The sequence below is a fragment of the Oncorhynchus clarkii genome, chromosome 17 (genome assembly GCF_045791955.1).
Source record: "Oncorhynchus clarkii lewisi isolate Uvic-CL-2024 chromosome 17, UVic_Ocla_1.0, whole genome shotgun sequence".
Classification (NCBI taxonomy): Eukaryota; Metazoa; Chordata; class Actinopteri; order Salmoniformes; family Salmonidae; genus Oncorhynchus; species Oncorhynchus clarkii.
Window position 1 is genome coordinate 44,114,236 of NC_092163.1, and position 26,105 is coordinate 44,140,340.

At 42.0% G+C, this 26,105-nt stretch overlaps 1 protein-coding gene across 7 annotated transcripts; it reads left to right on the plus strand.

Moving 5' to 3' along the window:
• Window positions 1-1,854: 1,854 nt before the first annotated feature.
• On the plus strand, window positions 1,855-24,148 carry LOC139370905 (sodium- and chloride-dependent GABA transporter 2-like). 7 transcript variants are annotated; one of them, XM_071110779.1, is made up of 16 exons: window positions 2,727-2,912; window positions 6,984-7,096; window positions 10,813-11,021; window positions 13,838-13,972; window positions 15,180-15,320; window positions 15,686-15,776; window positions 15,917-16,049; window positions 16,162-16,296; window positions 16,661-16,764; window positions 16,919-17,043; window positions 17,247-17,359; window positions 17,535-17,672; window positions 18,006-18,108; window positions 21,002-21,102; window positions 22,406-22,576; window positions 23,201-24,148. In XM_071110779.1, exons 3-16 carry the CDS (start codon window positions 10,817-10,819, stop codon window positions 23,360-23,362), a joined length of 1,857 nt encoding a protein of 618 aa, XP_070966880.1. In that variant the 5' UTR covers window positions 2,727-2,912; window positions 6,984-7,096; window positions 10,813-10,816; the 3' UTR covers window positions 23,363-24,148. The 7 variants fall into 7 exon arrangements, with proteins under 7 accessions (XP_070966879.1, XP_070966878.1, XP_070966884.1 ...); XM_071110778.1 differs by lacking the exons at window positions 2,727-2,912; window positions 6,984-7,096 and adding an exon at window positions 1,855-1,918; XM_071110777.1 differs by lacking the exon at window positions 6,984-7,096 and having other exon boundaries at window positions 2,726-2,912.
• The last annotated feature ends 1,957 nt before the right edge of the window (window positions 24,149-26,105 follow it).

Genomic DNA, 26,105 nt, shown 5'->3' on the forward strand with positions numbered 1-26,105 from the left:
GCCAGAGCTGCCAGTCTGCAAGGAGCTGCCAGAGCTGCCAGTCTGCAAGATGCCGCCAGAGCCGCCAGTCTGCAAGGAGCTGCCAGAGCCGCCAGTCTGCAAGATGCCGCCAGAGCCGCCAGTCTGCAAGATGCCGCCAGAGCCGCCAGTCTGCAAGATGCCGCCAGAGCCGCCAGTCTGCAAGATGCCGCCAGAGCCGCCAGTCTGCAAGATGCCGCCAGAGCCGCCAGTCTGCAAGATGCCGCCAGAGCCGACAGTCTGCAAGATGCCGCCAGAGCCGCCAGTCTGCAAGATGCCGCCAGAGCCGCCAGTCTGCATGGAGCAGCCAGAGCCGCCAGTCTGCATGGAGCAGCCAGAGCCGCCAGTCTGCATGGAGCAGCCAGAGCCGCCAGTCAGCATGGAGCAGCCAGAGCCGCCAGTCAGCATGGAACAGCCAGAGCCGCCAGTCTGCCAGGATCCGTCAGATCCGCCATTCAGCCAGGATCCGCCATTCAGCCAGTATCCGCCAGTCAGCCAGGATCTTTCAGAACTGCCAGTTAGCCAGGATCTGCCAGAGCCGCCAGTCAGCCAGGATCTGCCAGAACCACCAAGTAGCCAGGATCTGCCAGTGCCATTAACCTGCCTGAGCTTCCTCTCCGTACTGAGCTTCCTCTCAGTGCTGAGCTTCCTCTCAGTCCCGAGCTTCCTCTCAGTCCCGAGCTACCCCTCAGTCCCGAGCTTCCTCTCAGTCCCGAGCTACCCCTCAGTCCCGAGCTGCCCCTCAGTCCCGAGCTGCCCCTCAGTCCAGTGGGGTCCTTGGTTAGGGTTACTAAGCCAAGGTCGGCGGCGAGGGTTGCCAATCTAAGGACGCGATGCATGCGGACTAAGACTTTGTTGGAGTGGGGTCCACGTCCCGCACCGGAACCGCCACCGTGGACAGAAGCCCACCCGGACCCTCACCTATGGGTTTAGGTGTGCGGCCGGGGACCTTGGGGGGGGGGGGGGGGGGGGGGTTCTGTCACGCCCTGGTCTTAGTATTTTGTGTTTTCTTTATTATTTTGGTCAGGCCAGGGTGTGACATGGGTTAATTATGTGGTGTGTTTTGTCTTGTTTTTTTTTGTAGGTTTTGTGATTGTGGTATAGTGGGGTTAACTAGAAAAGTCTATGGTTGCCTGAAGGGGTTCTCAATCAGAGGCAGGTGTTTATCGTTGTCTCTGATTGGGAACCATATTTAGGCGGCCATATTATTTGAGTGTTTCGTGGGTGATTGTTCCTGTCTTAGTGTTTGTTTGCACCAGATAAGGCTGTTTAGGTTTTCACGTTACATTTATTGTTTTTGTATTGTTCGTGTTTATCTTTGATTAAAGATGTATGACAATAACCAGGCTGCATTTTGGTCCTCCTCTCCTTCACCGGAAGAAATCCATAACAGCCCATCTGTAAATAGCCCATCCAACCAACTACCTACCTCATCCCTATATATTTTCTTGTTTTCTACTCTTTTGCACACCAGTATTTCTACTTGCACATCCTCATCTGCACATCTATCACTCCAGTGAAAATGGCTAAATTGTAATTACTTTGCCATTATGGCCTTATTTATTGCCTTACCTCCTTACTTCATTTGCACACACTATATACAGATTTCTCTATTGTGTTATTCACTGTACGTTTGTTTATCCCATGTGTAACTCTGTGTTGTTTTTGTCGCACTGCTTTGCTTTATCTTGGCCAGGTCGCAGATGTAAATGAGAACTTGTTCTCAACTACCTGGTTAAGTAAAGGTGAAACACACAAAAATATGTTTTTAAAAAAAAGGCAATTATTACACAACATTCAAATAATACAAATACAAGAAAAACATTGTGATGAACGAAGTTGAGAGGCGTTCAGAGGAAATTCTTGAAGAATGCTGCTCAGCTACAAAGCATGGAGAATGGTGAGCACTACAGATTTCATTATTTTCTTTGAGCTAGATGTTTTGGTAACACTTTATATTACAGTGCCCTTATTACAGTGGAATTATTCCTGTAAGTACAGTGCAACAGTATTGTAATTACTCATTATTATACTGTACTTACACTGTAATGTAAAATGCAACCGATTTTCTTGACGTGACCCTCACCTAAAGGTCACGAGATGTACACTACTTTAACATAATTACTGTGTCATTGACATGTTATTTCTTAGTAAATGGCTGGTAATTTATGTGCTGTAAAATATAGTGTTCCCACTATGGCCCTTAAGAGGCCTTGACAGAATGCACTTGTTAATATCATATTTCATTGGCTGAAGTTTTATATTCCATCCACAGTCATTAGGCACAGTCCATACAACTAGCAATTGATGATCATGCTGATATGTTGAAATACTACACAATGTACAGCATATTTTAGACTGATTAAATCAGTGGACTTTGGTATGAGGTAATACAAAATATATATATATCTGTCAAACTAGATGTAACATTATCACTCTCCATTACATTTCAAAAGTTTTGTAAGAACTGTACATTAAATGTATTTTGCCCCCTTTTCCTATTAATTGAAGTGTTCAAGTTCTGTCCCTCCTCTCCTCTATCCATTGTAAAGTTGTAATGCCGAGTTCATTTGTTCACATTCCACACATCCATGCCCCTGCAGCATTCAAAAGAAGCCTGCCTGCTACTGCCGCTTTCACAGAGCAAATCCCCTCCTCTTCCTTGCAATGAAGGAGCCAGTGTTACCTCGACTCAATAGCTCCGCCTCACACACACACACACACACACCAAACTATCCACATGGGTTCACTCATGGTTAGTTCTGGGAAGGGCATTTGACAGGGAGAAACACAGGGTCTAGGTTTGCTTCCAATGAAAGGGACCAGAACAAGTATTCCTTAATGGAGAAGTAGACTACTACAACAGACTTCAGAACTACAACTTCATCCTTAAGGTACTCTCTCTCTCTCTCTCTCGCTCGTTCTAGTCTCTTCCATGTCTATCAGGAAACCTTTTATTTAGACTGTTTATCACTGTTTGTATTTGAAATCTAGCAGACTTGGCAGGCGGGGGCTGTGATAACACCTAGACATATCCTTGGTTGTATAGAGAGACAGAGACAGACATGAGGCTTCAGTCAGTGGTACTGTAGCTTTCTCTCTTTCTCTTTCTCTCTCTCTCTCTCTCTCTCTCTCTCTCTCTCTCTCTATCTGCAGTCAGTAGCACTTGTTGTAGGCGCTGAATGTAGGCCAAAGGTTACAGACTGGAGGCTCAGCAGTGCTAGTGAGAGCAGCAGTGTCTTCCTGTTTTGTGTAACTATACAGGCATGTCTAATAAATGTAGAAGTCCTCTTTTCGCATTCTTTCGATTTGAAAGCAGAATTACTGGATGTTGAGGTAGATATTATTTTCACAATTCAAGCTACAAACCTTAAGAGAAAAAAATAAACACTACAGTATGCTAAAATATTAAACAGAGACGACTCAGACATGAACAATATAATTTATTTTTAAAGCCCTTTTTACATCAGCAGATGTCTGAAACCTGCCTGAAACTCCAAACAGTAAGCAATGCAGATGTAGAAGCATGGTGGCTAGGAAAAACTCCCTAGAAAGGCATGAACCTAGGAAGAAACCTAGAGAGGAACCAGGCTCTGAGGGGAGGCTAGTCCTTTTCTGGCTGTGCCGGGTGGAGATTACAAGAGTACATGGCCATTAAGGCCAGAGGGTTCTTCAAGATGTTCAACCGTTCATAGATGACCAGCAGGGTCAAATAATAATCACAGTGGTTGTAGAGGATGCAACAGGTCATCACCTATTAACTAAATGTCAGTTGGTTTTTCATAGCCAAGCATTCAGAGTTCGAGACAGCAGTTGCGGTAGAGAGAGAGAGAGAGCTGAGGGGAGAAGGAGAGAGAGGGCCGAAAACAGCAGGTCCAGGACACGGTATCACATCCGGTTAACAGGTCAGGGTTCAATAGCCACAGACAAAACAGCAGAAACTGGATCAACAGCACAACCAGGTGGACTGGGGATGAGGACAGCAAGGAGTCATCAGGTCAAGCGAAGACTGGGGTTAGCCTGATGTCCCAAACTACCCAATAATCCCCTCCATGTAGCCTAACTCTCACACTCACACACACAAACCTGCACACTCACACACACACACATATAATCAAACATGTTTTTTTCATGTATACTGAGTATATCATGTACAATTATAATTAATATGCTTTGTTTAACTGATATATAACTTATATTAGTGGTGGGGTTTTCATATAAAGTGCCTTAGGAAAGTATTCAGACCCCATGACTTTTTCCACATTTTGTTATTTTACAGCCTCATTCTAAAAGCGATTAAATAGTTTTTTTCCACTCATCGATCTACACACAATACCCCATAATGAGAAAGCAAAAACAGGTTTTTAGACATGTTTGTTAATTTATTAAAAATAAAAACAACTGGAATATCACACTTACAAAATAATTCAGACCCTTTGCTCAGTACTTTCCTGAAGCAACTTTGGCAGCCATTACAGCCTTGAGTATTCTTGGGTATGATGCTGCAGGCTTGGCACACCTGTTTGGCTACCATCTTCTCTGCTGCACAGATGTTCGATAGGTTCAAGTCCGGGCTCTGGCTGGGCCACTCAAGGACATTCAGAGACATGTCCCGAAGCCACTCCTGCGTTGTTTTGGTTGTGTGTTTTGGGTCGCTGTCCGAAGGTGAACTTTCACTCCAGTTTGTGGTCCTGAGCGCTCTGTAACAGTTTTTCATAAAGGATCCCTCTATACTTTGCTCCGTTCATTTTTTTCTCAATCCTGACTAGTCTCCCCGCCCCCGCCGCTGTAAAACACCCCCAATGCTTGTGCTTCTAGTTCCAACCATGCAGTAATATCTAACAAGTAATCTAACAATTTCACAACAACTACCTTATACACACAAGTGTAAAGGAATGAATAAGAATATGTACAGTACATATAAATATATGGGTGAGCGATGGTCGAACTGCATAGACAAGATGCAGTAGATGGTATAGAGTACAGCATATACATATGAGATGAGTAATGTAGGGTATGTAAACATTATATAAAGTGGAATTGTTAAAAGTGACTAGTGATACATTTATTACATCCAATTTTTTGTTGTTAAAGTGGCTAGAGATCAGTATGTTGGCAGCAGCCACTCAATGTTAGTGATGGCTGTTTAACAGTCTGATGGCCTTGAGATAGAAGGCCATCAGTCTCTCAGTCCCAGCTTTGATGTCCCTGTACTGACCTCGCCTTCTGGATTATAGCAGGGTGAACAGGAAGTGGCTCGGGTGGTTGTTGTCCTTGATGATCTTTTTAGCCTTCCTGTGACATTGGGTGGTGTAGGTGTCCTGGTGGGCAGGTAGTTTTCCCCCGGTGATGCGTTGTGCAGACCTCACTACCCTCTGGAGAGCCTTACGGTTGTGGGCGGAGCAGTTGCCGTACCAGGTGGTGATACAGCCCGACAGGATGCTTTCGATTGTGCATCTGTAAAAGTTTGTGAGCGTTTTCAGTGACAAGCCAAATTTCTTCAGCCTCCTGATGTTGAAGAGGCGCTGCTGCGGCTTCTTCACCATGCTGTCTGTGTGAGTGGATGTGTTGGTGGATGCCGTGATGTGTAGGAACTTAGAACTTTCCACCTTCTCCACTATTGTCCCATCGATGTGGATAGGGGGGTGCGCCCTCTGCTGTTTCCTGAAGTCCACGATCATCTCCTTTGTTTTGTGGACGTTGAGTGTGAGGATATTTTCCTGACACCACACTCCGAGGGCCCTCACCTCCTCCCTGTAGGCCGTCTCGTCGTTGTTGGTAATCAAGCCTACCACTGTAGTGTCGTCTGGAAACTTGATGATTGAGTTGGATTAATATGCTTTGAAGACCACTGATTATCTCCCTCGATCTGGGGCTCCACGCAAGATCTCACCCCGTGGGGTCAAAATGATCACAAGAACGGTGAGCAAAAATCCCAGAACCACACGGGGGGACCTAGAGAATGCCCTGCAGAGAGCTGGGACCAAAGTAACAAAGCCGACCATCAGTAACACACTACGCCGCCAGGGACTCAAATCCTGCAGTGCCAGACGTGTCCCCCTGCTTAAGCCAGTACATGTCCAGGCCCGTCTGAAGTTTGCTAGCGAGCATTTGGATGACCCAGAAGAAGATTGGGAGAATGTCATATGGTCAGATGAAACCAAAATATAACTTTTGGTAAAAACTCAACTCGTCGTGTTTGGAGGACAAAGAATGCTGAGTTGCATCCAAAGAACACCATACCTACTGTGAAGCATTTGGGGCTGTTTTTCTGCAAAGGGACCAGGATGACTGATCCGTGTAAAGGAAAGAATGAATGGGGCCATGTATCGTGAGATTTTGAGTGAAAACCTCCTTCCATCAGCAAGGGCATTGAAGATGAAATGTGGCTGGGTCTTTCAGCATGACAATGATCCAAAACACACCGCCCGGTCAATGAAGGAGTGGCTTCGTAAGAAGCATTTCAAGGTCCTGGAGTGGCCTAGCCAGTCTCCAGATCTCAACCCCATAGAAAATCTTTGGAGGGAGTTAAAAGTCTGTGTTGCCCAGCAACAGCCCCAAAACATCACTGCTCTAAAGGAGATCTGCATGGAGGAATGGGCCAAAATACCAGCAACAGTGTGTGAAAACGTTTGACCTCTGTCATTGCTAACAAAGGGTATATAACAAAGTATTGAGATAAACTTTTGTTATTGACCAAATACTTATTTTCCACCATAATTTGCAAATAAATTCATCAAAAATCCTACAATGTGATTTTCTGGATTTTTTTTTCTCATTTTGTCTGTCATAGTTGAAGTGTACGTATGATGAAAATTACAGGCCTCTCATCTTTTTAAGTGGGAGAACTTGCACAATTGGTGGCTGACTAAATACTTTTTTTGCCCCACTGTATATAGGTGTGTGCCTTTCTATATAAGGCACTTCATGTCCAAATCATGCCCAATCAATTAAATTTACCACAGGTGGACTCCAATCAAGTTGTAGAAACATCTCAAGGATGATCAATGGAAACAGGATGCACCGGAGCTCAATTTCGAGTCTCATAGCAAAGGGTCCGAATTCTTATGTAAATAAGGTATTTCTGTTTTAATAATTTAGCAAAACTGTTTAAAAACCTGTTTTCGCTCTGTCATTATGGGGTATTGGGCTTCCAACCTCACCTGCACACTGTTTTTATCATGTTTTATTTACTGTTTGTCTTTCACTTCTTTTTTTGGTGTGAATAATTAAAACCTAAAACCTAAAGGCCAGGTAGTCCTAAATCATGCTCCTAGGGCTCAGATCCTCAGAGAAAAAGAGAGAGAGAGAGACAGGGAGAGAAAGAGAAAGAGATGGGAGCATTAGTGGGAGCATACTTAAGTTCACACAGGATACTAGATAAGACAGGAAAATTTCACCAGATAGGACAGACTGACCCTAGCCCCCCGGCACATTTTTTTAATTTAAATGTACATTTTATTTAACGAGGCAAGTCAGTTAAGAACAAAATTCTTATTTACAATGAAAGCGGGTTAACTGCAGAACAACATATTTTCTACCTTGTCAGCTCAGGGATTTGATTTAGCAACCTTTTTGTTACTGGCCCAACACCCTTGCCACTAGGATACCTGCTGCCAGGCTATTCCATCAAACCCCCGGTGAAGGCTAACCAGGTAGGATACAACCCCACCTACTTTGCCAAAGCACAGCCTACCCTTAGACAAAGCTGAGTATAGCCCAAAAAACGGACTAATTAACTTTGATATTTAGCTGTAGTAACACTCCATATTTATCTTATTGTTCCCATAAATCGTTACATGTCTTCTCTATCGACTCTGTCATCCATTTAAAAAAGGGTGTGCTGTATTGAACCAAGCAATATTATACTATCGAAGATATACTGTCAGTACCTACTCTTAGTATCACAAACTGTGCCCTGGATCTGGCAGGTTGACTACTGGGTGTCTAGTAGTGTCACAGTAGTGTCCTCCTCTGATGCATACCCAGGAAGTTCCTCATACTTTAAATAGTGAAGGTAAAGGTAACTATTTAGAACACATTGCCCTAGCAACAGACCTTGCACTTGTGCTTCTTATAACTGTATAAGTACAGGGTGTTCATTTTCAGAAATCACCATAATAGTAGCAGCAGCTGCAGCACATATTATCCATTGTATGTGTCCTACTCCCACAGGGATAGTAGGCGAGGGCACAAAGGCAACATTGATGACAGGATTGCACCAGTCCCACCAAGCTGTGCTGATCCCCTCCTACTCTAATGCAACAAGGCTGGTACAACAGTGTGGAATTTGAACATTCATACACATTGCCAAGCAGTGAGATGCTGCCCTGGCTCCTCACAATGCCAGATTCAATTGGAATCTCACCTCTTTGTGTGGCCAATGCCAAAACGTCTGCTGGTATTGGCTATTCCGAGATAATCCGGCTTCTCCCGATACTCAGGCCACTTCTAGAATAGACCCTAGTATGGAGCAGTGTATGGGAACCGTGACTTTTCTCAGGATCATTAAAGAATAAAAATCGATGTGTCTTCATACTGTCACGTGTAGCTCATTTGGTAGAGCATGGTGCTTGCAATGCCAGGGTTAAGGGGTCAACTAACCAGTCCAAAAATGTATTCACTTACTACTGTAAGTTGCTTTGGACAAGAGTGTCTGCTAAATTACAGAAACTGTAAAAAAATAATACATGGAGCACAATACAGTAGTTAATTCCACTGTTATATGTCAATGTTGCTTATTTTGCCTTCAGAACAGTACATTTTAACAGTGCCCCGCTAATTTCCTTTGGAAGGGGGGGGGGGGGGGGGGGGTTATGCATATCCAAAGTAATAACAGGAGCTGGACAAAAGAAAGAATGGGGCCATGTATCTTGAGATACATTATCATTATTGAATAATAGGGGCTCAGCTCCCCTCCTTGTTTGGGCGGCGTTCGGTGGTCGACGTCACCGGCCTTCTAGCCATCGCCGCTCCATTTTTCATTGTTCCATTTGTTTTGTCTTGTTCCCCGCACACCTGGTTTACATTCCCTAATCAACTGCATATGTATATCCCTCTGTTCCCCCCATGTCTTTGTGTGGGATTGTTTTGTTACATGTTTTGTATTGACACGCCTAGCTGGTTTTTCCCCGGGTACTATGTTTTAACCCGGAGTATGTTTATTGTTAAACATTTTTTCTTGTTTGTGACTTTGTCGTGCTTTGCACTTTTGCCTTTGGCTGGAGGTTTGTTGGACACTGTTGCGTCCGTCTGTTGTTTGCTTCTGCCGAATAAAGTGTGCGCCTGATCACAACTCTCTACTCTCCTGCACCTGACTTCCACACCAGTAGCACAAACGCTGACACATGTTTTGCTGCACTGGACCTTCCCTTTTTGCCCCTTTTTTTCTTGACAGGTCATATGAGGCTGTTCATATGTACATTCATATTTTAGCAAACGCTCTTATCCATTGCAACTTACAGGAGCAATTAGGGATAAGTGCCTTGCTCAAGGGCACATTGACACATTTTTCACCTGGTCTGTTGGGGGATTCAACCCAGAGACATTTGGTTACTGGCCCAACACTCTTAACCACTAGGCTATCCAATCAATCAATCAATCAATCAAATGTAATTACATCAGCAGACGTCACAAAGTGCTATACAGAAACCCTGCATAAAACCCCAAACAGCAACCAATGCAGATCTATCCAAAGCATGGAAGAAAGGGGCTCATGTTTTGATGTACTGGAACTTTTATTTTTCTTGACAGGTCATATGTACTGTAGATGTTCATATGTAGCTGTTCATATGTAGCTAGTCATATGTACCGTAGCTGTTCATATGTAGCTAGTCATATGTACCGTAGCTGGTCATATGTACCGTAGCTGTTCATATGTAGCTAGTCATATGTACCGTAGCTGTTCATATGTAGCTAGTCATATGTACCGTAGCTGTTCATATGTAGCTAGTCATATGTAGCTGGTCATATGTAGCTAGTCATATGTAACTAGTCATATGTAGCTGTTCATATGTAGCTAGTCAAATGTACCGTAGCTGTTCATATGTAGCTAGTCATATGTACCGTAGCTGTTCATATGTAGCTAGTCATATGTAGCTAGTCATATGTACCGTAGCTGTTCATATGTAGCTAGTCATATGTACCGTAGCTGTTCATATGTAGCTAGTCATATGTACCGTAGCTGTTCATATGTAGCTAGTCATATGTAGCTGGTCATATGTAGCTAGTCATATGTAACTAGTCATATGTAGCTGTTCATATGTAGCTAGTCAAATGTACCGTAGCTGTTCATATGTAGCTAGTCATATGTACCGTAGCTGTTCATATGTAGCTAGTCATATGTAGCTGGTCATATGTAGCTAGTCATATGTAACTAGTCATATGCAGCTGTTCATATGTTGCTAGTCATATGTAGCTGTTCATATGTAGCTAGTCATATGTACCGTAGCTGTTCATATGTAGCTAGTCATATGTACCGTAGCTGTTCATATGTAGCTAGTCATATGTACCGTAGCTGTTCATATGTAGCTAGTCATATGTACCGTAGCTGTTCATATGTAGCTGGTCATATGTAGCTGGTCATATGTAGCATTCATATCTAGCTGGTCATATGTAGCTGGTCATATGTAGCTGTTCATATGTAGCTGGTCAAATATAGCTGTTCTCATGTAGCAGGTCATGCAGTATGTAGCTGTTAGCTGTGTGTCCTTATACTGTCTTCATAACACACAGACTATGTTAGATTAACGTGTGTTCACCGCATAAAACCAACTTTGTCTTTGTCTTCCTCAGTGTTATGGAAAAGCATAATGATCCCAATTTGAGGTTCAATACGCTTTCCCAGCAGGAGATGGGTCTGGTCCATCCTGTCCCTGTGCCAAGCACCCAGACCAGGGGACAGTGGTCAAGCAAGCTGGAGTTCCTCCTGGCTGTGGCCGGACAGATCATAGGCTTGGGGAATGTATGGAGGTTCCCATATCTGTGCTACAAAAATGGAGGAGGTGAGTCTCACATAGCATCTTCACATGGTCATACATTTAAACACATATTAAATGTATAGCAAGGTGAGCCTTTGTCTTTTACATTATCAATGCAAAAGAGCTAGTCACTTCATTTAACTTCATTGTGGTGGAGACAGTACAGAGTTGTTATTTTCATATCTTAGGCTAATATTTAAATCACACAATTACAAGACGGTAATGGAATAATCATTAAGAGATGTGTAATCATGGCCTGATATAATATTATAGGGATATTTACACACTAGGGCTAGATGTTATCTGGGTGGCACAATCATAAAAACAACAGCGCCTGCCTGTGTGCACAAAAGGCACCGAAACCTTCTAGGTGCTTCCAGAATCTCAATACTGATATGCACATCACTAATGTACAACATTTTGTTACACTCTGATAGAAATATGCTATGGAGAAAACGTGCCTCTCTGACATGTAGAATTAGGAATCAGGTCGTCTCTATTCATGGCCTTTCTATCTGCAATGTTCAAAGATGTTAGGCGACTGAGCGTTTCCCAGCAACCCCATGATAATATCCCTAACACTTACATGACAAATGGACGCACAACACTTCAGGTGGTAGCTAAGTCCGTCAGCCACACAAACACATACTTGAGTTCTTGTGGTTAAACTCAAATATACTAGTTGATAAAAAAACATTATTTTTCCATAACATAAAAAAAGTATAATCTTTGTAAATGATATCATGAATATGGCTGGTGGAGTTATGTCACACATGCAGCTAACACAGACATACTGTATGCAAATGTCTGCTTTACCCAAAATTACAGCCATGTGATTACAGCATTGCCTAAAAAAATGGAAGTGGCAAGTGGAAGGGGAACAAGAACAAGTAAGGAACTTGTCTGTCGGCCCTGCATAAAAGGCCAAAATTGGTTAAATAAAATTGTGATCAATTAAAATATATACCAGTTTCATTTAAGGATCACAAAATTGACAACTGTGACTTATAAATTGCAAAATATTTGAAGAGATTTTCGATATACCGATTCCATGGCACATGATTTATGAAATGACACGCAAAATGACACCGGATTCAAAACTTCTAATTTCTCAATTTAAATTATTATTCAAAATTCTTGCAACGAATAGAATGTTATATATATATATATATATCTACATTCATTCTATAACATTCTATATATATATATATATATATATATATATATATATTTATGGGGGATGCAATCTTCCCAACTCTGCAGATTTTGCTGCGAGGAGGCAGTCATTAGATCATTTATTTTGGTACTGTCCATATGTAGCTCTTTTTTGGTCACATGTCCAAGAATGGCAGAAGAATTGCAACATTTACCTAGATCTAACGCTGCAGATAACAATACCTGGTGATTTGAAAAGTCATAGTCAATCAATCAATAATTTTAGCAAAAAAATGTTATCTTTAATTTACGATCTGTCGAAACTATGAGAATAGAAAGGTTCAGTACTTTGTGAAGCGTCACAGGACAGTTGAAAAATATATGGCAAATAGAAATCCAATATGGACGGTGTTAAGAGATAGATGGGAGGGGTTGAATGGAGCTGAAGGTTGGGAATAATAACAACAAGATAACAAATGTAAAACATATGGGGTCTGTAAAATGTATATAGGTTCAGAACTTTTGTGAAATAGCACAGTTACAAATGTTTGGCAAATATAAACATCAGAAATAGAGGAAGGTGGTCCTCCCGGGTGGCGCAGTGGTTAAGGGTGCTGTACTGCAGCGCCAGCTGTGTCATCAGAGACTCTGGGTTTGCGCCCAGGCTCTGTCGTAACCGGCCGCGACCGGAAGGTCCATGGGGCGACGCACAATCGGCCTAGAGTCCGGGTTAGGGAGGGCTTGGTCGGTAGGGATATCCTTGTCTCATTGCGCACTAGCGACTCCTGTGGCGAGTCGGGTGCAGTGCGCGCTAACCAAGGTTGCCAGGTGCACGGTGTTTCCTCTGACACATTGGTGCGGCTGGCTTCCGGGTTGGATGCGCGCTGTGTTAAGAAGCAGTGCGGCTTGGTTGGGTTTTGTATCGGAGGACGCATGACTTTCAACCTTCGTCTCTCCCGAGCCCGTACGGGAGTTGTAGCGATGAGACAAGATAGTAGCTACTAAAACAATTTAGGGTAAAATCGAAACAAAAGAAATGGAGGAAGGCCAGGACTAAAAACAAACAAAATATAACTATTGTAAATTAGATTGTGTCTGTAAAATGTATATAGCATAAGCTGGAAGTAGAAGCCTAAGTGTTATTATTGATTGATTTTGTCCAATTAGGGGAGGGTTGGTAGGGTTTGTTGGGAATAATAAAGGAAAATATATTCTAAAAAGATTATATGAATGGGTATTTATATGTATATATTTTTATTTTATTTAACTAGGCAGGTCAGTTAAGACAGATGACAGGTTTGTACCTTGTCAGCTCGGGGATTGAAACTTGCAACCTTTCGATTACTATTCCAACGCTCTAACCACTAGGCCACCCTGCCGCCCCAAAACCATTTATATAAATACCCCAAAAATATATGGGGGATTAGAAATGATACAGACAATTACATCGTAGGAAGCTGCTCCACCATCTAAAATATATATGTAAATACTTGTGTTCTCTTCTCTGGACGGTATAAATGCACTGAAGTGAGGTAGGGGGGGGGGGGGGGGGGGGAGTTGAGGTGGTTGAGATGGCTTCTGTGAAAAATTTTAATCTTGTGAAACCATAATCAAGTGAGGTGAAACATTAAGTTATGGTCTTGGGCCATATGTTTAATTGTGGTTTAACTTGTGTTGTTCGTAAGGGGTGTTCTTCATCCCTTATGTGCTCTTTCTGTTCACCTGTGGCATTCCACTCTTTCTCCTGGAGACCTCCTTGGGCCAGTACACCACGCAGGGCAGCATCACCTGCTGGAGGAAGATCTGCCCCCTGTTTGAAGGTAAATATCAGGGCTCATATTTATAAAGCGTCATTGAGTAAGACTGCTGATCTAGAATCAGTTCCTCTCTGTCATATAAGCTTAGTCATCATGATCTAAAAGGCTAATCTGATCCTAGATCAACCATCCTACTGGTATGCTTTATGAATGCGGCCATGGGGTGTTGTTGTACGTATTGCATCCATATTAGGAATTCAATTGTCAGTGTTTGTCTGACCATTGATAGCATTTACTTCCTAAGAAGGATGCCATCTTGGTGAAATAGACATGAAAGCCTGATAACTGGAAGGAAGAAAGGCTATAGCCTTCAGAAAAGTAAAGATATGATAGTTCTGTAAACTGTGCCAAAAGAAAATATAACATTTAGAGTGACTGCAGACCAAACTTTGTCTGTTTATTGTATTTGTGCTCGAGAAAAATCCTAGCTGCAATATCCAAACTTGAGAAAGTAGCACTGTAATCCAAAGCAATGTCAATATGATTTCAATTGGTATTCAGCACATAGACTCAAGGTTTCTGTCTGGAGCCTTTGTCAAGAATGTGCTGGTTGAGGGTGACATATAGGGCAAGACAATTAGCCATAATAGGTACAGTATACGCACAGTACATGCAGGCTTTTCCTTCTGTAAATGATATTGCACTATTGTATTTGTAAAAGTCAATCCACCATGATTTTAATCACATTGCTTTACCAGTTTGAAACAATATCAGGATACATTTTAGATTGCTTGGGAAATGATTGGTCTGTTTCTGGCCTGATTTTTTTTAATTAAATGAAAAAGGGATTACAGTAACAAGACATTTAATTCAAGTTATTGGATGAAGCTTGGATTAATCAACAGTATTACACAAGTATCACAATGTGAATCATGAGCTATTACATGATAGAGTAAGTGACAGTCCTTAATGTGACATGACACGTGCATTCAGGACACTTGTCTTGTGTTCAAACTTTCACAAATGTCTGTCTTGTTGGAATGGCACCATAACTTATTAATCAGAGCTGGCGACTTTGAAAGGAGTCTAATCCACATCAAAAAGAAACACAGTTCAATGTTTTTTATGGTTTTAGGTTGAACATGTGATTGGATATAACATATGTCGCATCTATTTCTTAGAAGAAGCCTTTTTTTTTACATTTACACCTCCATGTTTGTCTGTAAAATCTTATCCTCCTTCTCCTCCTCCTCCTCATCTTCCTCCTCAGGACTGGGTTATGGTAGTCAGGTGGTAGTTCTATATTCCAGCATCTATTACATCATCATTCTAGCCTGGGCCTTCTTCTACCTCTTCTCCTCATTCAGCTCTGAGCTCCCCTGGGCCAGTTGTAGAAACAGCTGGAACACAGGTATGTATATCAGTGTAGCCTGAGTGCCAGTCTGCTTGTGCTGTCATACCAACTGCCTGTCATTCATTGTCATAGCAAACCTGTTTGGATTGACAAGGACAGCAATGGAGTTGGTGTTGCATAGAACACAAACAGATCTGGGACCAGTTTAACTTCAGTGTGTAGACATGTTGACGTTGACATACCTTTGTCATGCCTAAATGATAGATAGTATCTTACATTTATGGACACTACTTCAAACTGAGATATTCCGATTTTGACAAGTGAGTTGATTAATGTTTTATTTTTGTAAATGTCTCCTTATCCAGGAAAGATTCAGAGAGTTCTGAGACATGCTTGTTATTGTGTAATTTCCTCCTAACCAGCAACCTGCATGGAGTTTGACAGAAGAGTAGTGGGACATCTAAATTGGACAGTAGCAGGGAATGCAACATCGCCAGTGAGAGAGTTCTGGGAGTGAGTACACAAAATCATTCCAATTTATCAACTCCTTATTAAGTCCTTACAGATGGAAATCTTGACTATGTGTCTTAGGAGGCGCTGAGAGAATGGTGAAAAGTAAGTGGTGAGATTGTAACTCAAAATATTATTTTCAGGAGAAGAGTTTTGAATCTCACAGACAGTCCAAACAAGCTAGGCAGTATTCGCTGGGAGCTGGCTCTGTGTCTTCTACTGTCATGGATTCTCTGTTACTTCTGTGTCTGGAAAGGAGTGAAGTCTACTGGGAAGGTAAGGTGGGATCTCTGCCATTCAACCTGATGACACCATGAATACTGTAGAGTTGTTAAGATGAGTCATAGACTGAGGGAATGTAATGCTGGTCTGGTCCCCCTCCCCTCAGGTGGTCTACTTCACTGCCACCTTCCCCTATCTGATGCTGGTGGTGTTGCTGGTCCGTGGACTCACACTGCCGGGGGCAATAGATGGTATCAAGTTCTACCTCTACCCAGACCCAGCCCGCCTCACTGACCCACAGGTGTAACAGAAACTATCAGTACATACTGTAGTGATTGTTGGGGAGAGATGGTAACGTCACTGTCAGTGTTTGAGCCCAAGTCAACATGACCGAGGGCAGCAACCATTACCACTGACCCAAGAAACGTAACTCCCTTGGTGCAACAGTTTGTGGTTTTAAGAGCATCAGATTTGTTACAACATCAATACCTCATAAAAAAATAACTCTGAATTTCAAAGCAAATATATTTTCTGTTGACTTATTACAGCTACAAGGTCAAAATAAGTACCATTTTAATTAACCTCTAATACCCTGGGATGAGACTAGTATATCAGAATTGTGAAACTATGAAGACTATTGTGTCTCTCTCTGGTGTGTCTCACAGGTGTGGATGGATGCTGGAACACAAATCTTCTATTCCTATGCTATCTGCATCGGCTGTCTGACTGCTCTTGGCAGCTACAACAAGTATGACAACAACTGTTACAAGTGAGTGGAAGAATTAAGTACATAAACAGTAAATGTGCCTTGCTAGATAAAATGTGCAGGCAGAACGTTTTCTGGAAAGTTTGTTGATCTCCACATTGTAGGTCATTTGGATGCCTTCGTGTTGTGACTAACAGGGAAGTGAATCTCTTTTTAGGGACTGTGTCTACCTGTGCCTTTTGAACAGTGGAACCAGCTTTGTGGCCGGTTTTGCGATCTTCTCTGTTCTGGGCTTCATGGCTTATGAACAAGGGACAGACATCTCAACAGTGGCCGAATCAGGTAAGTGTTGCAGCAGTGAGATACGAATGAATGAATGAATGAATTAATAAAATAAACCTTAAAAAATGCGCAAACAAACAAATTAACATACCCTTGTAAGTTCTGCTTTGTTACAAGACAGGTGTCTTAGCATTTCAGGGATCTAACTATTCCCTCTGCCGCTGAGAGTTCAGTAATGAGTTTACCTGTATTACTGCATACAGGTCCTGGCCTGGCATTCATCGCCTACCCTCGTGCCGTGGCCATGATGCCATTACCCCAGCTTTGGGCCATCTTCTTCTTCATCATGATAATCCTACTGGGTTTAGACAGTGAGGTGTGTTAGTGTGGTTCTGAAGGCCTACAAAATATTTCCTTAGTGAAGGATAATTACATAACCTACAATAGATTCTGCAATCATTACTAAACTTTTGGATGTGAAACTGTGAATGAGTAGCTAGTATTTAAAAGAAGAGAGTTTCCACTGAACTTCCCCATCATCTCTCCTTCAGTTTGTAGGTCTGGAGGCTTTGATAACAGCTATCTCAGACATGTATCCCTCCTTCTTCCTGGTTGGCCATCGGCGTAAAATCCTTCTCCTCATCATCAGTGTGGGTAGCTTCTTCATCGGCCTGGTCATGGTCACAGAGGTGAGAGGTCATTTGAAGTCATCATTATATAGGATATAAATTATATATTTTCATGGCCATCGTTATTAGATCAATCATGACAGTAACCAGATACATGATGGATAATGCACCTCCCAAATGATCTGTTTCAACATATCCCTGTGATTCAACATACCTCCTCATTCTGCAGAATTGTTGGTAGATTCCACTTCATCCGTAAGCGATTGGGCTGCTGGACACACCTACAATCATTGTCTGAGTGTTTTGTAGACTCTGGAGGTAGATTATAGTCTTATTGTTGTGCTCAGTAAGACTGTACCTTATACTTTCTTTCTACCCCTCCTCTATTTGCAGGGAGGCCTGTATATCTTCCAGCTGTTTGATTACTATGCATGCAGTGGGATGACTCTGCTTCTCTTCGCTATACTACAGTCAGTGTGTATCAGCTGGGTTTATGGTGAGATAGCCCGGCCTACTCCCAGTGCCGTTTCTAAGTATAAGTTCCCATTTACGGCCCTCAACCACTTTTGTTCAATGTCAGTCAGGGTCTCAAATTACTGTTAGTTAAGATTGTGTATTCTACTATGTGACATTTTGAAATGTGGTAGTGCATCCGCAGTCTTCCTCTTGTTATGTCAGTCACTGACAGTCACCCAATTAGCCCATGTCATCTACCCTGTTAAAGTTGGCGAGGTAAGTTAGTCTAGCCAGCTATCTAAACCTTGTATTATATTACAAACGTTTATTGAGGCATTTTCATGTAAGTTATTATTAGGTGTTACCACTACTTACCACTGTCATTGTAGGTCTTATGAAAACATAATAGTAAAATATGATCCTTGGGACATCCCTACCTTGAACCCTAACCTTAACCCCTTCCTTACCTTAACCCTTACCTTAACCATTTTAAATGTCAACTTCAATGGAGTAGGATCATCCCAGCGATCCCTGATAACAAGGAATAAAAGATCCTGCATGGCCCCATTCCATCAATCCCAGATAATCAATCACAGAAACCCTAATTGCAGGTCAGCTTCCCTCAGGATGTTTCTGTTCAAGGAGTTTTTGGCGTTTTCCAAGTTGTTCCTCTAGCAGACATTGCCACGTTGGACATTGATGTGAAACGACACCTCGTTACTTTGGGATTATCAGGTTCTGACATGTTGTTCAAAAATGAGTTATTCACATAGAGTTGCTCTTTAGGTGGTCCTTTACATGTGAGATGAGTCAGGTTTTTGAAAAAGTACATTTACAATGAAAGAAATGAAAAATCGGAAAGTTCTATCTATGCAGACACCTTTTAACTTGGTGCTTTAAGGTTCTATATGCAATCCAATCACACAATGCTGGGTTGTCAATAACAAATAATTGTACATAAGTAAGGGGATATACTTGAAAACAGGAGGACATCACAAAACGGTTCTGAGATCTGGTACTTAAAAATACTCATTATCTCAAAACTATACATTTTGCAGATACAACCTTATAGTCCCAAGTCCTTGATGGTTCACATCACAGGTTCTGGTTGTAACATGTACGCTGGGAGTCAGGAAGCAACTTCAGGGAGTGTATATAATAACTAAATAAACATAGAACAAAACCAGAAAGACTTGTAGCGTACAGACATGAACACTGGAACAGAAACAATAACACCTGGGGAAGGAACCAAAGGGAGTGACAGATATAAGGATAGTAATCAAATCAAATTTGATACATGCGCTGAATACAGCAGGTAGACCTTACAATCAGGGAACAAGGCAAGACCCAGATGCAGACACAGGAGGCAGATGGTTGGAGTATTTGATGTTTATTGATCCAAAAAGGGGTAGGCAAGAGAATGGTCGTGGACAGGCAAAAGGTCAAAACCAGTTCAAAGTCCAGGAGGTACAGAGTGGCAGGCAGACTCAAGGTCAAGGCAGGCAGAATGGTCAGGCAGGCGGGTACAGAGTCCAGAAACAGGCAAGGGTCAAATCTGGGAGGACTAGCAAAAAGAGAATAGAAAACCCATGGAAAAAACACGCGGGTTGACTTGGACATACAAGACGAACTGTCACAGAGAGACAGGAAACACAGAGATAAACACACTGGGGAAAACAAGCAACACCTGGAGCGGGTGGAGGCAATCACAAGGACAGGTGAAAGATCAGAGTGTGACACAGTGAAATGCTTAATTACAAGCCCTTAACCAACAATGATTTAAGAAGTTAAGAAAACAAATTCAAGTAAGTGTTAATTAAAAAATTGATAAGTAAAAATAGAAAATAGAAGTAACCAATAATTAAACAGCAGCAGTAAAATATCAAGCAAGGCTTTATACAGGGGCAACCGGTTCTGAGTCAATGTGCGGAGGCACCGGTTAGTTGAGGTAATTGAGGTAATATGTACATGTAGGTAGAGTTAAAGTGGCTATGCATAGATTATAAACAGAGAGTCACAGCAGCGTAAAAGAGGGGTCTGGATAGCCCTTCGATTAGCTGTTCAGGAGTCAGGAAGGTGATGAAGTCCAGGTGACAAGTGTGTGTAATAATGAGTAGCCTGGTGACCTAGAGCGCTGAGTATATGTGACTCCCTGACGCACGGCTTCAGCTGCAGGACACTGACCAAAAGGACGATCTCGGTGACCAAGAGCGGACCGGTTGTCTCTGCTGAGGCGCGGGAACCTGTCGAGCCGGAAGAGGAGCGGGAACCCTACAAGCCGGAAGAGGCGTGGATCTCTGATGAGCGGGAAGAGGGCGGGAACCTGACGAGCCGGTAGAAGTGCGGGAACCTGACGAGCCGGAAGAGGTGCAGGAACCTGACGAGCCAGAAGAGGCGCGGGAACCTGACGAGCCGGAAGAGGTGCAGGAACCTGACGACCTGAATGATGCGCGGGAACACTGGAACAGAAACACTAATGCCTGGGGAAGAAACCAAAAGAAGTGACAGATATAGGGAAAGTAATCAGGAAGGTGATGAAGTCCAGGTGAGTCTGATGAGGTGCTGGTGCGCTTAACGATGGTGACGGGTGTGCGTAATGATGAGCAGCTTGGAGACCTAGAGCACCGGAGAGGGAGTATACGTGACACCGTCCTCTTTTTATATTAATTTGATTGAATCAAATAATAAAAGCTTGATGTTGAGTTGGTGATTTGAATCAGCTGTGGGGGGCACAGGACCGAGTTTGGGGAACCCTGGTTAGAGCTGTTGTCCAGGTTTCCTAATCTGCAAATTGTTTGAACCTGTCTGTCACTTGGTGGTTTGAGAATGTTTACCTGGGTATTTGACAGACCAACTGTGTATTTGACAGACCAACTGACCAAACACTTTTATTTACTGCTGTTTGAGTCCCTGTTGATATGTTTACTCCACAGGTGCAGACCGTCTGTACGATAATATAGAGGACATGATCGGTTATCGACCATTACCCATCATTAAGTACTGTTTGAAGTATGGCACTCCAGTCATTTGCACTGTAAGTTTTATTTATTTACACCACACTGTCAATAGCAAATGAATGTTCTTTTTCCAATTATAGTTATGGTAAACATGACGTTGATGTCACAGTAATAAAAGTGATTAACAGAAAACCAAAAGTTTAGTTGGCAATACAGAGAGATAGGCTTCAATTTGATGTATATGTGTAACCTATGTAAAGTAGAAAATCCTAACTTTATGTTCATTATAAATGCTTCTATAAAAACAAAGAGAGTCGCACACTCTATGTATAATCTCACTGTAATTTATTGGGTAAACCACCAATGTTTCGACATTGTTCCTTCTTCAGGGTGATGTCATGAATGCCTGAACCAGGTTATGTAGACAAAACAGTGCAATTAGTGCAACTAATGACAATAGTGAGGGGTGTGTCATAATTACTAGGTTGATTAGAATGTATTGAGTGAAACTGTTTGAAGACAATAGTTTACAGCATATTTAATATATTAGGCTTGTGTTATCATTAGCACAAGCATGAGATTAACATTAGCATACATTACTGTTTAATTTAATTCCACATATACAGTAGCACTCAAAAGTTGGAACACATCTCATCATTCAAGGGTTTTTCTTTATTTTTACTATTTTCTACATTGTAGAATAATAGTGAAGATATCACAACTATGAAATAACACATGGGGAATCATGTAGTAACCAAAAAAGTGCTAACTAATCAAAATATATTTTTGATCTTAGATTCTTCAAAGTAGCCACCCTTTGCCTTGATGACAGCTTTGCACACTCTAGACATTCTCTCAACCAGCTTCATGAGGAATGCTTTTCCTCATGAATTGTGATTTAACACTTTTTTGGTTACTAGATGATTCCGTATATATCTTATTTCACTGTTTTGATGTTTTCACTATTATTCTACAATGCAGACAATAGTAAAAAATAAAGAAAAAACCTTGAATGAGTATTTGTGTCCAAACTTATTACTAGTAATGTGTAATTAATAGTTTCCAATTTCATAAAATGTTTGTTACATGTAATCTTTTGTTTCAACTATAATGCATGATAAGCATCATCAACAGGGGGAACATATTGGGTGTGCACCAGCTCATGCTTTTTATTAGACCATTATAAATGCTCCACCAGGAGCCTGACCAAAATGTACTGGAGAAACCATAACCTTGTTCTTAACCTTATATTGTTCATCTCTGTCCTCAGTCAACCCTCACTGTTAACCTAATATGTTATAATTAGTACAATGCTATCAGAAAATACATTGTGTTCTTTAATGTTTATTATACAACATCCATCCATATCTTTTGTTCTAGGCTACATTTGTCTTCTCCTTGATAAAGTTTACTCCGCTGAAGTTCAACAACACCTTTCAGTATCCTTGGTGGGGTTCCGCCGTTGGCTGGTGGTTCACTCTCTCCTCCACCCTCATGGTTCCTCTATGGATGGTTTACATCGTGAGCGTCACTCCTGGTACACTGCGACAGGTAAATAGGGACATCATTTATTATGTTTCTGTAGAGTTTCACATTGCTTGACTTGGGCAGGAGCTCTCCGGAGCGGAGTACCGGCACCTAAAATGTTTAACAGCTTGAGCTCCTGTTCCTCTTATAGAATATTATCTCAAAAGTATTGTGGAGCTCCTGCACCTAAATGTAAACAGTACCGGCACCAAACATGGGTACCGGCAACTGTCTCAGCCCAAGTCAAGCACTGGAGTTTCAAAACAGAAAAGCATCTCAAAGTGGTCCAAAAGCAACAAAAAACAAGCAATATATCATAGATAGCCTAGCTATAGCTAGTTACGTAGGTTGGCGATAGAGGCTAAGTCTTTGAGTACATTCTCCAAAGATGGAGCAATGGTCATGAGAGGCCATTCCAATCTTCAGATATTTTAAAAGTTGGCAGGTACCATTTGTGTTGTTATCGCTAGTTATGTCTCTATTTCTACAATGCTCAGATCCATTACCCCAAACCCCATTTACTCCCCAATACACACTGATGATGTTGTTTCTTCTACCAACTAAGAAAAGAGCGCCAGTTATTTTATGTCTCAGTCCTTTGGTGGTCTCTCTTTGAAATGCTCCTCTGTCCTCTCTCTTATTCCTCAGAGACTGTCCATCCTCACCACACCGTCAGAGGATCTCCCCATGACCAAAGCTCAGAAGAATTCCCTCCTGGCCAAGCAGTCAGAGAACGACAGACCCCTGGGGGACATGGAGATACCAGCCTGGGGCCACAACCTCCTAGACAGAGACACTGGCCCCCTGTAGAGACACTGGCCCCCTCTCTCAGCTACCATCCCTATAGGACTAGAGATAAGCAGGTCCAGCCAGTCACTCACGGTCCTGACATAAACAATACAAATACTTCCTGTTGTGTAACAGAGACAAATGTGACCCTTCGCTTGGTCTGAGTGGCTTAGTACAGAACATAATCCACCCCATGCCTTTTTCTTGGGAGGGAGATGTGGGTGTTTCCAAAACACACACTGTTTCCTGTATGTAGCGCTGATGAGACGTAGAAGCACTGGTTCTGGAAAGTGAAAAGAGAAATGCGGTCATTCTGTTTGGTCCAGAAAACCCTACCTAGAATTATTAGAATTACAGGTCAATCTTGCTGTCTCGTGACAGAATGCAGAGAAAGCATCTGAAGTGAGATATTGAGTAAGGTCCGGCACAAAATATGGACCTTTGAAGTTGTCCTTTAACCAGGACTGTGGTCATGGCAGAGTAATGGATGAATGGATCAAACACCTGTCACACAACATGGTGGAAACAAAACATGATGGTCATGCTATTGGTCCTGGGGTCTGTATATACAAGTGAACAAACTATTTTTTTTAAAGATACATTTTATCTTTGATTTGGGTGGGTTTATAATCCGACATTGTTTTTTTCTACTACTATGTAATTTCTTAAGACTTTGTGAAGTATGACATTTGTGAAAATATATGCATGGTAAATTATAAGGGATTGTGTAGATGCATATATAGTAGAAACACTGTAAAATACTGTGACAGGATTTGATGCCAATATCAATAAACTCATCAAACATTGTGCCATGATTCAAATCTTATTTTTCCACCCTTATTCTTTGGAGTACTTTAAATGAAAAGTGTAATTCGCAGCAGAAATCTCTTCCGATATTCAGACCTAATATTCATCTGAGACCTGGGCCCATATTCATAAAGCGTCCTAGAGTAGAAGTGATGATCTAGGATCATAGCAAAGGCTAAACTGAACCTAGATAAGCGCTCCTACTCTGAGGTAATTGAACAGAGACATCGTCATTCACGGACTGTAAATACGTTTTCCCTACAGGGCACAGAGTGTTCGATAGCCGAACTGAAGACGAACACAGGAACAATGCCCTTCTATGAGTTACAGATAAGACCAGTAGTTAACAGGAGTTATCATTAACTGCCAGTTCAGGCTAAACCAACACAGAGCACACCCCACCTGCATTTGTGGTGAATTTACCCTGATATGAAAAATAAATACTAGTAGCTTTAGACAGTTATTTGTACAATATCTATATTCATCCTTTAATGACTTATTATGGTCTGTATTACAGTGTACAAATGGCTCTGATAATTGCTGACCAAAGGAGCAGAACCAGCTCCACTATCCCTGATGACAGTTTGTGTTTTATCATTCATAAATACCATTATGACCCTCAATGTAGCGGGTTAGGGTGATAATAGTGTTTCAAGATTTTTATATATTTTTGTTCTCGTGATCATTTTACACAATTCCCCAGCTGCACATGATGTATTCCACTAGTATTTCACATTGTGGTCCAGTAATTGGTTGTGTCATTCCACATGTCAGGCAATCATCTGGTGTGCTTCAGCAACCTGTAATAGTAGTTCTAACAGAGATGTTAGACTCTGGTTCTAAACTCCACTGAGTTTAAAGACTAGGGGCTCTATTCAATCTGTAAAGCTGAAGTGTTACAGATTTTGCGAGAGAAATGTAAAGGTAATTTCCGATTGGACTGACATACTGTATACAGTCGTGGCCAAAAGTTTTGAGAATGACAAAAATATTAATTTTCACAAATTCCGCTGCCTCAGTTTGTATGATGGCAATTTGTATACAGTATACTCCAGAATGTTATGAAGAGTGATCAGATTAATTGCAATTAATTGCAAAGTCCCTCTTTGCCATGCAAATTAACTGAATCCCAAAAAACTTTTCCACTGCATTTCAGCTTTGCCACAAAAGGACCAGCTGACATCATGTCAGTGATTATCTTGTTAACACAGGTGTTGAGTGTTGACGAGGACAAGGCTGGAGATCACTCTGTCATGCTGATTGAGTTTGAATAACAGACTGGAAGCTTCAAAAGGAGGGTGGTGCTTGGAATCATTGATCTTCCTCTGTCAACCATGGTTACCTGCAAGGAGACACGTACCATCATCATTGCTTTGCAAAAAAAGGGCTATTGCTGACAGTAAGATTGCACCTAAATCAACCATTTATCGGATCATCAAGAACTTCAAGAAGAGAGGTTCAATTGTTGTGAAGAAGGCTTCAGGGTGCCTAAGAAAGTCCAGCAAGCGCCAGGACCGTCTCCTAAAGTTGATTCAGCTGTGGGATCGGGGCACCACCAGTACAGAGCTTGCTCAGGAATGGCAGCAGGCAGGTGTGAGTGCATATGTACGCACAGTGAGGTGAAGACATTTGGAGGATGGCCTTGTGTCAAGAAGGGCAGCAAAGAAGCCACTTCTCTCCAGGAAAAACATCAGGGACAGACTGATATTTTGCAAATGGTATAGGGTTTTGAACTGCTGAGGACTGGGGTAAAGTCATTTTCTCTGATGAATCCCCTTTCTGATTGTTTGGGGCATCCGGAAAAAAGCTTGTCCGGAGAAGACAAGGTGAGCGCTACCATCAGTCCTGTGCCATGCCAACAGTAAAACATCCTGAGACCATTCATGTGTGGGGTTGCTTCTCAGCCAAGGGAGTGGGCTCACTTACAATTTTGCCTAAGAACACAGCCATGAATAAA